General features: G+C 45.3%; 1 protein-coding gene across 4 annotated transcripts in view; it reads left to right on the forward strand.

Moving 5' to 3' along the window:
* The window catches only part of FAM81B (family with sequence similarity 81 member B), a 408082-nt gene that overhangs the window by 357072 nt on the left and 36038 nt on the right, over positions 1-14972 (forward strand). For all 4 annotated transcript variants that reach the window (XM_069225555.1, XM_069225546.1, XM_069225537.1 and 1 more), the window contains one exon: positions 3415-3610. In XM_069225555.1, coding sequence (XP_069081656.1) covers positions 3415-3610 — 196 coding nt within the window. The remainder of the gene's footprint in view (positions 1-3414; positions 3611-14972) is intronic.

Below are 14972 nucleotides of genomic sequence, written 5' to 3' on the forward strand. Positions count from 1 at the left end.
TCACCAGTGCTAAAGTGCATATGTTCTCTGTGTAAATTGTATGGTTGATTGGTTTATCCATGATTGGCATATTTGATTTACTAGTAAGTCCCTAGTAAGGTGCACTAGAGGTGCCAGGGCCTGTAAATCAATTGCTACTAGTGGGCCTGCAGCACTGGTTGTGCCACCCACATAAGTAGCTCTGTAATCATGCCTCAGACCTGCCACTGCAGTGTCTGTGTGTGCAGCTTTAACTGTAAATTCGACTTGGCAAGTGTACCCACTTGCCAGGCCTTAACCTTCCTTTTCCTACATGTCAAACACCCCTAAGGTAGGCCCTAGGTAGCCCCAAGGGCAGGGTGCAGTGTATGGTTAAGGTAGGACATATAGTAATGTGTTTTATATGTCCTGACAGTGAAATATTGCTAAATTTGTTTTTCACTGGCCCTCTCATAGGTTAACATGGGGGGTACCTTTAATTCTGATTAAAGTGTAGATTCCCTTTGGGAGTGGATGGACATGTGGAGTTTGGGGTCTCTGAGCTCACAATTTAAAAATACATATTTTATTAAAGTTGATTTTAAGATTGTGTGTTTGAAAATGCCACTTTTAGAAAGTGAGCATTTTCTTGCTTATACCATTTCTGTGACTCTGCCTGTTTGTGGATTCCCTGTCTGGGTCAGCTTAACAGTTGGGCTGGTTGCACCTCACACTAGACAGTGACACAAAGGGAGCTGGGGTGTAGTCTGCATTTCCTGATGAGCCATCTGTGCTAGGAGGGAGAGGAGGAGTGGGCACTTACACCTGAAAGGGCTGTGCCTGTCCTCACACAATGCAGTCCCCGACCCCCTGGTGAGTGTCTGGGGCCTGGCCTGGGCAAGGGTGGATTTCACATTCAAAAGAGACTTTACTTTGAAGTAGGCCTACTTCAAAGGAGAAATTGGGTTTAAGAAGGGCACCCAAACCCACAGACTTTAGATCATTTCTGGACATCAAGAGGAACCTCTGCCTGGAGAAGAGCTGAAGAGCTGAGGAGACATGCTGCCCTGCCTGTGCCTGTGCTTTGCAGAGCTATCCTACAGTTGCTGCTTCTGCCAGAGTAAGAGGGCAAAGACTAGACTTTGTGTGCCTTCCATCTTGTGATGAAATCTCCAAGGGCTTGATTTAGACCTTGCCTCCTGTTGTTTGAAGTCTCAGGGACAGCAAAGACTTCTCCCTGCCAGCACCTGGAGTCTCTGGAGAGACTCCTGCTCTGACAAGTGGTACCCTATCCAGTCTTGGGCCCTTGAAAGGAAAGCTGGTGGAAATCGACTTCAGACCGATGCTGAATCCGGTGATGCCCCCTGCAACCGATTCCGTGATCTTTGCTGGAATGCGACGACCTTCGCAGGCCCGACGCCGCTGCAGCCCCGCTGAAGTCCGCGACTCCGTGGAAGTCGCCGAACCACGTCGTGACCGACGCCGCTCGAAGTGTGTGCAGATTCAACGTTTCGCACAGACGCTGCGACCCCCGACTTCGCGCATCGACTTGTTTTCACTCTTCACCAAAGGTGCTGTTCTTGGGGGTCTACGCGACTCCGTGTCCGGCGCCGCTGGTGTCGGCTTGTTGGGAACGACTCCGTCAGGACGCCGTGTTAACACCTCATCAAAGCATTTTGTGTTTCTAAGCGCTGTTTTTGAGTTTAATCTTTAAAAGTTCATAACTTGACTTGTGTATGTCGGATTTTTGTCGTTTTGGTCTTGTTTTGTTTAGATAAATATTTCCTATTTTTCTAAACTGGTGTTGTGTCATTTTGTAGTGTTTTCGTTAAGTTACTGTGTGTGTTGGTACAAATACTTTACACCTAGCACTCTGAAGTTAAGCCTGCTGCTCTGCCAAGCTACCAAGGGGATAAGCAGGGGTTAGCTGAGGGTGATTCTCTTTTACCCTGACTAGAGTGAGGGTCCTTGCTTAAACAGGGGGTAACCTGACTGTCAACCAAAAAACCCATTTCTAGTAATTAGGCATAGCCATAGCCTTTGGGGAATCGGAGACAAGCAAGTGAATGTTGAGAAAGCACCATAGCAGTGTCCTTGCAGGTTTGTGTTGACACAGATCTTCCCTGAGCTGGGATAGATATTGAGCTGATATTTTCAGTTTGTGACAGTGAGGAAACAGTCCAATGCCTATCAGTACCATACCAGTGCATTTGAGAAATTTGTATTAACATACAACTAGGTTGAGGCAGAGATTTCACCTACGGGGGAGGGGTATTGGAAATGATATGCCTTGCCCTTAAGTCACAATGTATTGGTGAGGCATGTTCCTATGTGATACTGGCACAAGCAATTTCCAGGGCCGGGAGAAAAAGATAGCCACAAGGATGAAGAAGAGATGGATGTGTCTGAGCTTGTCACTCTGCATGCAGCACCCCCACCCAAATCTTGTATTCTCCATTTTATACAAAAAAGGAAGAAATGCCAATTGAGGGTCTCCAAATTCAATGCTTAGAAGCAGTGGCTCTAACTAGAACCCCATTTGCATTTCGGGGTCCCTTGGTATTAGCAACACCTTAAACTGTGACACAAAGGGAAAGGTATGGGCACACCTCCAAGAGTATGGTGTGAGGCATGTGCAGAGTACTAAACTGAGGTGGAGTGTGCGGTGTGGTGAAAGTAGTATCGAGCTGGCACCGTGACCTGTGTGGTGACTTCAGAAGGGATGATAGTTTGGTTGACAGCACATTGCATTCAGAGAGTTTCAGTTTCGTTTCATAAATATGTGCCATCAAGCGCTTCTAAAGAAGAGAGTGTTAGCTAAGGAAGAGCGCACGGCATGGGAGCATTTGACAACTATTGTGTGGTATGTGGGGTGTGATGGATTGTGAAGTGGATGCTAGTAGTGGTGCGGTGTGGAGTACAAAGTATAATGGTGTGGAGTCGGGGTCAAATGCTTACTCCCCCTTGCCCCACCATCATCTCAGTGCTGTAAAGAATGTCATAACTAACTGAAAATGACTGACTTATTAACATACTGCTAAAGAGAGAGGCCAAACGCATGACATCTGCGCTCTCTCTCTGAGTTTTCAAGCCCTGTAATTGGAAAAACTGAGCTTCTCCCACATTATTTCTGTAATACTTTTTCAGAGGCTAGAAAGCAGAAAAAAATCGAAGGCTTTAACGTTACAAAGTTGGAATGGAATCGAGGTAATTCTTAATAATGTACTACAAAAAGGGCCTGTTTGGTATATGAAAGATCATTTGGAGTGGTCCACACTTTGCAAAAGTGCAAAATCTTATGAATAGAAAAATATTCTGTTAGCTGAGATGAAGGCGACTTGAACGACTTAGATAAGGAAGTGGTAAAGTGGAACTATGATTGGTTACATAACCTGCAAAAGTGAAGCACTGTATAAGAAATGACTATCTCTCATCCCACTCGAATTACCTTCACAGAATGCAGCGGAAAAGAAATTGGATGAGCAAATGCATCTCTTCAGAGTGCGTTTAGAAAGCTCCGATGACGTGCAGCGGCTTGAAGCTGAGCTGAACGGCGTGAAGCAGACGCAAGAAAAAATACACGGAAGGATAAAGAGGATTGAAAATGAGCTCTGGGACGAGCTGGAAGAGATAAAGAACGAATACAGAGCAGGCAAGTAGTCACTTTATTACTTTTAAGGGGGTTTATTTCCGGAACAGTAGCAAGGCAGAGGTTCTTCCACCTCCCAAACCCTCCAGCCCCAGGGTCCACGAGAATATTGTGACCAAATAGGACAATTTTCCAAATATATCACCGCAAACGAGGATATTTTAAAACAATTCTGTGCAAGAACGACATCCAAATTCCCGTATCCAACAATGTGAAGCTCCACAGGACCCGTTCTACACTCCCTCAGTGTGTTAAGCACACGATAGGCCAGTTGTTCACAATGCCCAGGTATGTAAACTACCATGGCCTGGCTAGTTTTTAAAATGCCACAGTATGAAAAGTCTCACAAGCCAGGCTAATATCCTTACTACTGTGTGTTCGAACCTCTATTCCATATGAGTAATCACAAAGTCGCAGCACGCAGAGCACCATAAAAAGGCCAGGTCCCCACTGCCATGATACCAGTTTTCACTGACTCTCAGTTTGGAAAGAACCAAAAAGAGCCCAATTAACACAGTTGTCCAATAGGTGAAGCATCATAACCAGTATCCACTCTGCCTAAGTAAGTACAGGTCGATGCTAGTTGTCTTGAATGGGTATTTCGGCAGCATGGAGGCTGTAGGGGTAACAGTGTAACCTGTGCACTACTCGTAAAACGCCGCTATCCCCATTGGCGGGCTGCGCTAGAAAGCCCTCAAGGGACCTACCAGGCTTGGGAAATTGAAGAGTTCTGTTACTTGGGGATGCAGATAGCACATACAGCTGAGCAACACTAGTCTTGTAATATGGAAGGGTCATTAGGGGTCTGGAATCATCGGTTAGCTTCTGGAACACACTTCCTGTTTCGGTGATGGGCAGGGTGGCACTGCTATTCTCTTTGATATGGGCAGGGAACGGGAGCACAGTGCAACTAGCACAAGTGAAAAAGGATGAGGTGGAAGAGGGCCTAGGCCTCGTGGAAATGGAGTTGTATAGTGCTGTGGTGCGGAGAGGAAGAAAACGGGGGAAAAACCTTCAAAAAGGCACAGTAGAGATAGATATGCTTCCACGCTACCTGATGGAGGGGGCGACTCAATCAATCGACGCAGGGCAGCAGCAGCATGGAGCATGGCAGTTAAAAGGTGTTAGACCTGGCAGCTTTTGGTGTGATTTGCCTGTACTTTTTGCTTCTGACCTGTACTGCAGTTCGTTTTGGCTGGTTTTGATACTCTGGGCACTTTACCACGGCTAACCAGAGCTAAAGTGCAAGTGCTCTCAGTCTAAATTGTATTGCTGGTTGATTATCCATGATTGGCATATTTGATTCACTAGTAAGTTCCTAGTATACTACACCCTGTGTGCCCAGCGCCTGTTAAATCAAATGCTACAAGTGGGCCTGCAGCACTAGTTGTGCCACCCACACGAGTAGCTGTGTCTGTGTGTGAAGTTTTAAACTGCCACTTCAACCTGGCAAGTGCACCCACTTGCCAGGCCCAAAACCTTCCCTTCTACTACATGTAAGTCACCCCTAAGGTAGGCCCTAGGTAGCCTCATGGGCAGGATGCAGTGTGTTTAAAAGGCAGGACATGTACTTATGTGTTTTACCAGTCTCATAGTGAAATACTGCCAAATTTGCTTTTCACTAATGCAAGGTCTATCTCTCTCATAGGTGAACATGAGGACTGCCTTTAAATGTCTTTTAGGTGCAGTTTACCATTGGGGGCAGATAGAGAGGTGGAGTCTGGGGTTTCTGAACTCACAATTAAAAAAACACATCTTTTGGTAAAGTTAGTTTTTAGATTGTTAGTTTGAAAATGCCACTTTCAGAAAGTGGGCATATTCTTGCTTAATGATTCTGTGCCTCTGCCTGCTTGTGTATTCCATGTCTGGTTCAGACTGACAGTTGGGCTGTTGTGAATTCCCTCTAGACAGTGACACAAAGGGAGCTGGAGTGTAGCCTGTATATCCTGATGAGTCTCATGGGCTAGAGTTGGGGGGAGGAGCTGACACTTACACCTGAAAGTGCTGTGCCTGTCTTAACACAATGTAGTCTCCAGCCCCTTGGTGTGTGTCCGGGGCCAGCCCTGGGCATGGCAGGATCTTGTGAACAACTGAGACTTTTCTTTGAAGTTTGCCTACTTCAAAGGCAGAAGTGAGTATAAGTAATGGACCCATAACCCCAGATTTTCAGATTGCTTCTGAATCAATAGGAACCTCTGCCAAGGAGAACAACGTGATGCTTGAGGAGGACCTGCCACTCTCCCTGTTGCTTTAGTGTGCTGGCCTGATACTGCTGCTTAAGAAGGAAAGGACTGGACTTTGCTTTCTGAAATCCTGCTTGTGAAGTTTCTTGAAGGGCTTGGACTGAGCTTGCCCCCGTTCTGAAGTCTCAGGGACATCAGAGACTTCATCTGCCAGTGCATGGGCTCTTCTGCTGGGAGTCCTGACTTGCTAAGTGGTGCCAAATCCAGTCCCTGGGGCCTCAGAAGTGAAAGCAGGTCAACTGCGTAGGAAAATCCATGCACAGCTGTGTACCCATCATAAAAATCAATCCACAGCCCATCCTGCGGCTGACAATTCGATGCAGCGCCTGTCCCGTGGCTGGAGAAACAACATAGCGCCTGTTCTCATCGCAGACTCTTCGCACAGCGCATCGGAAACTTCCATGCACGGATTCTTGGCGTCAAGGTCTTCCACATCCCGCACGGACCCAAGGCTGCGCACCCAGAACCGACGCACCGCCTTCCTTGTGAGAAAAGAATCAACACACGGCCTCTGGTGCGAGTAAAAAATCGATGCACGGCCTCATTTGCGAGTAAGGAATCAATGCATTGCTTGCTTTTCTGATGCACTGTCGCCCATTTCAGGTTTATGTTTGACACACAGCAGGTACTTTGTGTGAACATAACGCATCCATTGATTTACATGGATTAAGATTCTTTTTATTTTAAAAATTCATATCTTTGCTTGTGTGTGTTGGATTTTTGTCATTTTGGTATTGTTTGATTTAGACATATATTGGCTATATTTCTAAACTAGTGTGGAGTCCTTTTGTGGTGTTTTTACTGTGTTTCTGTGCCTGTTTTGTATAAATACTTTACACAATTCCTCTGAGATAAGCCTGACTACTTGTGCCCAGCTACCAAGGGGGTGAGCAGGGGTTATCAGAGCTGTGAATCTCCCTTACCCTGACTAGAGTAAGGGTCCCTGCTTGGACAGAGTGCCAACTGACTGCCAGCCAGATACCCCATTTCTAACATTTGATGGTCACTGTTTTTGAGTCTTGCAGTTCTGCTGGAGAAACCCATTTAGAGATATAGCTCGAGACATCATTGCTGCAATGGAAAGAGGGTTGATGCCTTACACTGTGACATTTTGTACCCCGTTGATTTGTTCATAAAATTTGCAGAAGCGTGTGAGAAGTTGGGAGCTAGCCGGGCACAGTTACTGCAATGTTCCAAGCTTAGTAACACAGCTAAGGCAATATGGACAGTGTCTCCTGGTGCACCTCGAGTGCCTGCCACAATGGAGGTGTTGTTAGATCGGTGTAGTGATCGTCATATGACTTCAAACCTATATAAGGCGTTGTATGATGGGAGAGTGAACATTTCTCCAAAAGTGAGGGAAAAAAGAGATGGGGATCTGCGGGACCCATTTCTGACAGGAATGCTAGATTTGCATTTTCACATCTTGCGCCATACTTACCTGACTCCGCTGAGATTTCATGAAATATTTGCACACAAATCATCTGCGTGCTCAAAATGTGAGAGTGTGGACCAGTGGGGACTTATTGGGAGGAAATTGTTGCAACACTGAAAAGAGTGACATTGATTGACATAGTTCCTGAAATGAAACAGTGTGTTTTAGGGCTTCTACCTAGGCCTAACATGCATAAAATGCTGTACAAGTTACCGTGGGGCTGATTTTGGGGAAGAGGCACACAGCTATACGTTGGATCTTCGTGAAAGTGCCCACAAGTGATGCTAGGCTTAAGAAAATGACCAAGTGAACATTAGCAGAGAAACAAGGTCTGAAAGAGGTGAGGACTGATAAGAAAGCATCTGATCAAATTACAAGGTGGGCAGAAATGACTAACGTGCTTTCTACAGAGACAGATCTAATGGTCAGCGGTGGGAAAGCAGACTCTGGTGACTCTGGATAAGGGCTGGACCATAAATTGTTGATTTCCCCTATTGTAATTTTGCTGGACTTGGCATATTAGGTTTGTGGGGGTGTTTGGCCCTGGAGGGGTGTGAATGTTAAAATTATTTTAAGTCTGTTAATAGGTGTGTGAGGAAGGGCCTCTTTGTGCATGGTTAGCCCCCCACCTTTTGCCTGGGAAATGATGTGGTTTCAAACTGTAAATATCCTGGGCCCCTGCTAAACAGGTTCCCAGGGCTAGATCTCTTTCCCCAAAACTGTATTATGCATAGGCACTTCTGCCACCCTTGTAACTCCCTAGTAAATGGTACCCCTGGTACCTAGGGCACGGGTACTGAAGAGGGCCCCCCAAAGCTACTGCACCAATTGTGCCACTCTGAGAGGCCCCACGCCAGCCTCATGCAGACTATCATTGCAAATGCATTACAAGGTGCATTTAAAAGTGCAAACTCGACATGGCACTCACCAAGAGTGCCATGTCTGCTAACACTGCATGCATTATAGGTAAGTCACCCCTCTGGCATACCTTACAGCCCTAAGGGAGGGTACACTATAATGCATGTGAGGGCATTTGTTTGAATGAGCAAATATGCAACTACTGTGTCTTTACAAAACCTTAAGACCTAGTGAGAGTACAGGGAAGCCATAGGAACTACATATGCTGGGCACTGGTCATTACAAGCTCCCCAGCTACACGATAGCCTCTCTGAATACTGGGTTGTTTGGTATCAAAGAACTTAGAAAAATAAACCCACACTGATGCCAATATTAGCTGTATTATAACATGTACCGAAAGGGCGCCTTAGCGGTGCCCCCTGCGAAAACCTAACAGCCCTGGCATGGTTACTGACTGTTTTTTTAGTAGCCTGCCACCACCAGACACAGGTCTGGACTCCTGGGGTGAGGACCTTTTGCTCTCAGAACACAGACTTTTCTAGGTGGAGGTGTTACACCTCCTCCCCCAGACAGGCTCCCAGGCCCAGCGGTCAGCTTCAAAGTCTCTACCACCTTTGAAATCTGACCCCTGACTCTGCTGCTAGTAGCAGGTGGCTGTCCTATGATTCCCCCCCCCACTGTGAGCAGGAAAATCAATGGGAAAAGTTAGCCAGAATAGGAGGAGTGACCAGACCCCAGCCTGCACAACCCCTCCTCTCCCCACCCCCAAGGTATGGCAGGTGAGGTGACCACTCCATTTCATTTTCCTCCATCTTGGATGGCGGGAAAATAACCTGTTAGGGTTGGGGATGTGACCTCTTCCCTCAGGAAGTGGTCACATAGTGGGTGTAGCCACCCTAAGGTAAGTGGACCATTAGCCGCTACCAGGTGCTTCCCTTAATACCCACTAAATGCAGTACTTAGTGTGCATCTCTAGACCTGCAGATCAGATTTAATGGACACAAGAAGACCAGCCACAAAGAAGACCCAAAGCTTGAGAACAGAAGTCCTGCTGCAAGAGTAAAAAGGTGCCAAACCCTGCCTGTTGCACCCAGGACTCGACAATTGCCAGTGAGGGGCTGACTGGACAGTGGGTGTGCTCTAAAAAACCCCGGAGGACATCCAACCTTCTGAAAATTGCCAAGAACCTCTCTCTGAGTGAAGGCATCACTCCCTGCCTACCGCAGGCAAGAAACCTGTGAAGTCCAGTTCACTGACGGCTGCTGACCAACTAGCCGGATACGCAACTTGACCAAACTCCACTCAACGTATCCGGAGGGCAAACCCTGCCAGTGTGCCAAGTTTGGTGGCACTGCAGCCTCCAGTGGCTGAGACGTGCCATATGCTGTGTACTGGACCCCCAACATTGGACACTCAGAAAAAAAAGTCCACTCCAGACTCTCCGAGGACCAGAAGCAAGCTCCATTTAAGGGACTTCCGGACACCCAAGAACCACCTCCAGAGTGGCCCTGCTGACCTGCAGTCCACCCTCAAATTGACCTGCACATGGCTCCAAGGACCATAGGATGTACAATCCTTGACTAACCTACCTGCACTTCACCCAGCCTCCCTGCCCCCTGCATCAGAAAACCAGCTGTACTGTGCAACCTCTACACTCCAAGGGGACCCACCAGACTTACCTTTAAATCCACCTGTGCAGTGTGTTTCCAAGTGGTCCCCTTCTCTGTTCTGCACTAGCTCCAAGACTTTCAGCCACTGCTCCTGCTTCAATCGGGAACTACCCGAACTTCTCCAGCTGGCCCGCAGGACAGCCCAACAACCTCAACCTAAAAACAGAAGGTGAAACTTGTGAGAGCATTGCCTGATTTTATTTGCATTAAAAAAAAATCCCATTGATTACTATGGTGCGTAATTATGCATAAAAAGACTATTTTTGCTAAACTTTAAAAAATAATAACTTAAAAAGTACTTACCTGATTTTAATGATCTTGGTCTTAAAATGTATAGGAAAATCTGAAGTAATTTTGTAAATTGGTCTTCAGTTATTCTTTTGAGTGTGTGTCTACATTTATTGATACAAGGGGTTCAACAAATGCTTAGCATGGATTGGCCTAACTGCTCAACCAAGCAACCACAAAAAATAGAGCATTAGGTTGTCTACTTATTGCCTCTGGATACCAAGCTCGGGTTGCTTGGACTCACTGCACAGTGCACATTATTTTTTGTACACTTTATAGAGAAAGCCAGCCTTCTAAAAGTTGCCTGTTTTTATGGGTTGTAATTTGCTTAAGTATAATATTACTGTACCCCATTGCTGAGATAAAGGCTTGATATTGTCAACTTGGCGATTCTACATTCCTCTTCTGCTGATGTCATGTAACATAATTAATAAACTTGGTTTGTTTTTGTTTTCTTTAAAAAAAGAAAAGATGATAAAAAATGTAACCTTTATACATGCAGACATTTACTTCGAAACACGGAGCAATATACCCAGTTCACTACCATGTATAGTCCCAATTGCATTAGCTTGGAGAGATGTTTTTAGAGCAGAGGAGCTAGCAGAGTAACTTGTATTACATAATATATATGCAGACGTTTATATTACAACGTTTCAGTTTACAAATTGGACAAGTGTTTACTGCACTCACTACCCCAGAATGTTGATCCCCCAACCCACACTAAGGCCAGTTTCCACAATGCCTAAGCAATGTCAGCAATATAGACAGGTTCCTTTCCATATCGATCAAGCATGTGAAGTATCATTCTTAATATAGGCCCACTAAGATACAGTACAAGAGATAGGCCAATATAGACACTGCACTAATATGCGAGGCACAATGGTCACTTCCATCCCCATTGTCCCCATCATGTAAAGCATCATTACGATTCCAGGGACCCCAACCTTTAAGTAAAACCACTTCCATTCAGTGGCAACAATACACAGTTTTTACAAGAAAGAAATACCAATGTCATTCCTGCTAAGAGCAATAGATTTCAACTGCATTTATCCATGCACCCTCCCTCTACACTCAAGAGTAATTTAGTTCTCCTCATTAATTGCAGATCGGATGACAGAATCTCAAACCAGATAATCACCATCTATCTTCTGTTTTATACATTTCAGGCAAAACTATAGGTATCCATACATTTATATCAGTCGTACATCCCATACTCTGGGTATAAATTTGGATTTTTTCCCCTACGTATGATAGGCTGCAGCAATGCCATTTGGAACCTTTGACCATGTAAGACATTTTTGATTGAGAAGATTAAAAATGAGACTACTGCACAGTATGAAAATAGTCTTTAAGGTTTTACATCTCCCGTGTACGGATTCTGTGACATCATGGCAGGCCAGTCTCACATGAGCTGAGGTGCTGGGATTGAAGCGTGAAGGGATATTGGATTTAATTTCCCATTACAGGATACATTTGGCACAAGGTTCGGAGTTGTCTTTTGGTTCTGGAATATTGATGGCCACTAACTCCTCATCTTAGCTTGCCTCCGTTGCCCTAGTGTTCCTTCGAAGTTTTTGTTTCTGTCCTGGGGGAATTTTTGGGGCTGCTTCGAGATTGCATTTTTATACGGAATAAAGATTGTGTTGCAGATCTTTCCTATGTTTCTTACGGTTTCTTGTGGGGTTGCTGAAAGTCATCTTTGCTTGGGCATTCATCCACATTGTTCAGAATGGAATGAATAGGGGAAGATGAGGAGGTAATGCTTGGATTACTTACCAGTAATCTTGATTTCTCTGATTCTTCCTCCTCATCTCATTCCGTACGTCCCTCCCTACCCTTGCTGTTATTTCATCTGCCCTTTGTTTGGTATTTGGTGATAAACAGGATGTTCAGCAGGAAGAGGAGGGACTAGGGGCCAGATGTAGGAAACTAGCAAATTGCGACTTGCAATTTGCGAGTCCGTGCAACTCGCAAATTGCAAGTCGCAATTTGCTATGCAGAAAGGTGTCTCAGACACCTTCTGCGAGTCGCTATGGGGTCGCAAAGACCCACCTCATTAATATTAATGAGGTGGGTCGCAATTTGCGCCCCCATAGCGACTCTGGGCACTCACGGGGATAGAGGCCTGCTGGGAACAGCAGACCTCCATGTCCGTGACTGCTTTTAAATAAAGCATTTTCTTTTTTTTTTCAATGGTAGCCCGTTTTCCTTAAAGGAAAACGAGCTGCACTTAGAAAAAAAAAACGAAACCTTTAGTTTCGGATTTTTTCAGGGCAGGTAGTGGTCCCTTGGACCACTGCCTGCTCTGAAAAAATAATTTTGGGTCCAGTCACAAAGGGGAAGGGGTCCCATGGGGACCCCTTCCCGTTTGCGAGTGGGTTACCATCCACTTCAAGTGGATGGTAACTGCGCTCCATTTGCGTACGCGGTTCCAAATGGAATTGCGTACCACTGCGACTCGCAAATAGGAAGGGAACCCCCCTTCCTATTTGCGACTCGGAAATGCATTTTGCGAGTCGGTTCCGACTCGCAAAATGCATTTCTGCATAGCAAACACGCATTTGCGAGTCGCAAACGGCGATTTTTGCCATTTGCGAGTCGCAAACAGTTTGCTACATCTGGCCCCATATACTCTGACATTTTCCCTTTCATAGAAAGGGAAGAAATAGTTTAACAGATGGTGACGAGGGAGTGAATAGGCACACACACTCCACATAGTTCGGAATGGGATGAGGAAGGTAAAATGGGAGTTATGAAGATTACTGGTAAGTAATCCGAGCATTTACAAAGAACAAACAGTGGCTGAGGCTAATAAAGCATTTTTCAGCTCATAACAAGGTCCACAAACCAAGAGTCAAAAGTGCATAAAATTAAGAAGCACTAAGTGAAAATTGAATTGTCCATACAGTTTTTAACCATAAAAAAAATCTCAAAGAGAACTAATCCTTATCAGGGTTTTACCCAGTGCGCAGCTGCTGCCATGGCAACAACTTCCTCAAAATTGCATTACATCAATGGTACATGTCCAGGCTTGTTTGTCTATCCCTTGATGTGCCCATGATAGCTCAAAATGCAGCAGTATTTTAACTGTTTTAAGATTGATCTCATAAATTGTCTTTAAAGTATTTTATTTAGTACACCATACACCCTGTTCTCTCTTGCTCCTACTTATCATTTAAATATACTGCAGGTATGTATCACAGTAGCAATTGAGGCCCCACATCGGTCTTGAAACAGTCCCTATATAAAGGTAAATCCTCTTCAATGGTGATGCCTTTTCTTTCCAAGCCATGGTTCTTTTAAACCAAACCTTGTCAGATTACCTATCTTTCCAGAATACCCCAAATAACTCCTTTCCTGACCTAATATGTCATGATACTCCAACGTTTCGGTGTCTACTGAGCAGCCAATAAGACACTTTGTTGGCCGTTGTGTGCTTTATAGTCTATACATAACATAACTCAGCTACCTTTTTGGAGAAGGCTGGAAAACATCCAACTTTTAAGGGATGAGATGTCAGCATAGGTGCTGCGATTGGCTAGTATGAGCGCACACATGTCAGATGCGGAGGCAGCAGACAGCGTGCAAGGGAAGCACAAAGAGCACCGTAGCCGGGGCCAACACAGCCACCATAAAGGCTGAAGGCAGCGGGCTGCTCGGAGAGACTGTAGGTGTTGCAGGGCTGCCAAAAGTTAGTTGTGTGGTGCCTGGAGGGCAACATGTGTTTGTGCTAGTGGGTTCCCTCCTCACTCTTCTCTCCTGAGCATTGCACTGCTTTATATTCATCTACCGCCACCCAATTTAACCTATTTATTTCCCAACTCGAAAATGTTCACTCATTTATAATTAAAGTCACCTTGGAGGGGGCCATTTTGATTCGAGTGTGTGGGAGAAATACCTAGGATACAGAGGAAGATATATTGAATACTAAGGATTACTCGCTTCCACCTTCTCCCTTGCTCCCCTGCTACTGGCACTGTCAGCTTCACTGTACTGTGGAATACATGTAGGGTGTAGGTGCATTTGTGATGTCCATAAAATCCATAACACCAACATCACCTACAATGTCATTAATGCTGTCTTGTTAAGTTCAAAGTTTAGCATTCCACACACCGTAAACCGGCATTGCCACTTAATCTCCTGGTGAGTTCAGAGTTAGTGGTGTTACAGTTGTTATTGGTGCTTCCCAGCAATGGATGTGGACTGAGGGTCTTGCTAGGTGGCAGAGAGTCCCTATTTGTGAGAGGCCAAGAGTGTATATGAGTATACAGCCAGTGTGAATAATTCTGTAGGTAACTGTGGGCTTTCAGCCCTTCCAAATTGAAGCACTACAAGCAGCTGAGGATAGTTTGCTAGTGCCCGGGTTTGCCACCTTCCCACTCTCTCCTTACTTATTTGACTGCTGTCCTCTGGTGCTGCAACAAACCTGGCCCTGGTGGTCTCCCCCTGGACTGTACGAGTAATCGTGGGGTGGGAAGCAGTTAACCACTGCATTGGGGAGTGCGTGTGTGTCTTGGGCATCGGACCAAAGTTGGAGAGCAGGTCAATTGTTACGCACCAACAAGATGTTAGTCTGCATTTTGGATGCATGACCTGATCACACTATTGATGTGGTACCTGTCTGCACTAACATGGAGTAATGTGGTTCATATTATATTGGAACATCTAGTGTGATCCTGATTGTATGTACTAGAAGACAGTTAAAAAAGGGTGAAAAACGTGTACCTTCATTTATTAAAGCCTACTGTTGAAGTGGAGTGATGGCCAAAATAAAAACAAAAAAAGGTAATTCCAAATTGCCATAAAGTAGCACAAAAAAATGAAATCTAAGCCTCCTTTCAACAGTAGTACCTGCAAGGAAGAAGGCTCAT

Source organism: Pleurodeles waltl, chromosome 1_1 (genome assembly GCF_031143425.1).
Source record: "Pleurodeles waltl isolate 20211129_DDA chromosome 1_1, aPleWal1.hap1.20221129, whole genome shotgun sequence".
NCBI lineage: Eukaryota > Metazoa > Chordata > Amphibia > Caudata > Salamandridae > Pleurodeles > Pleurodeles waltl.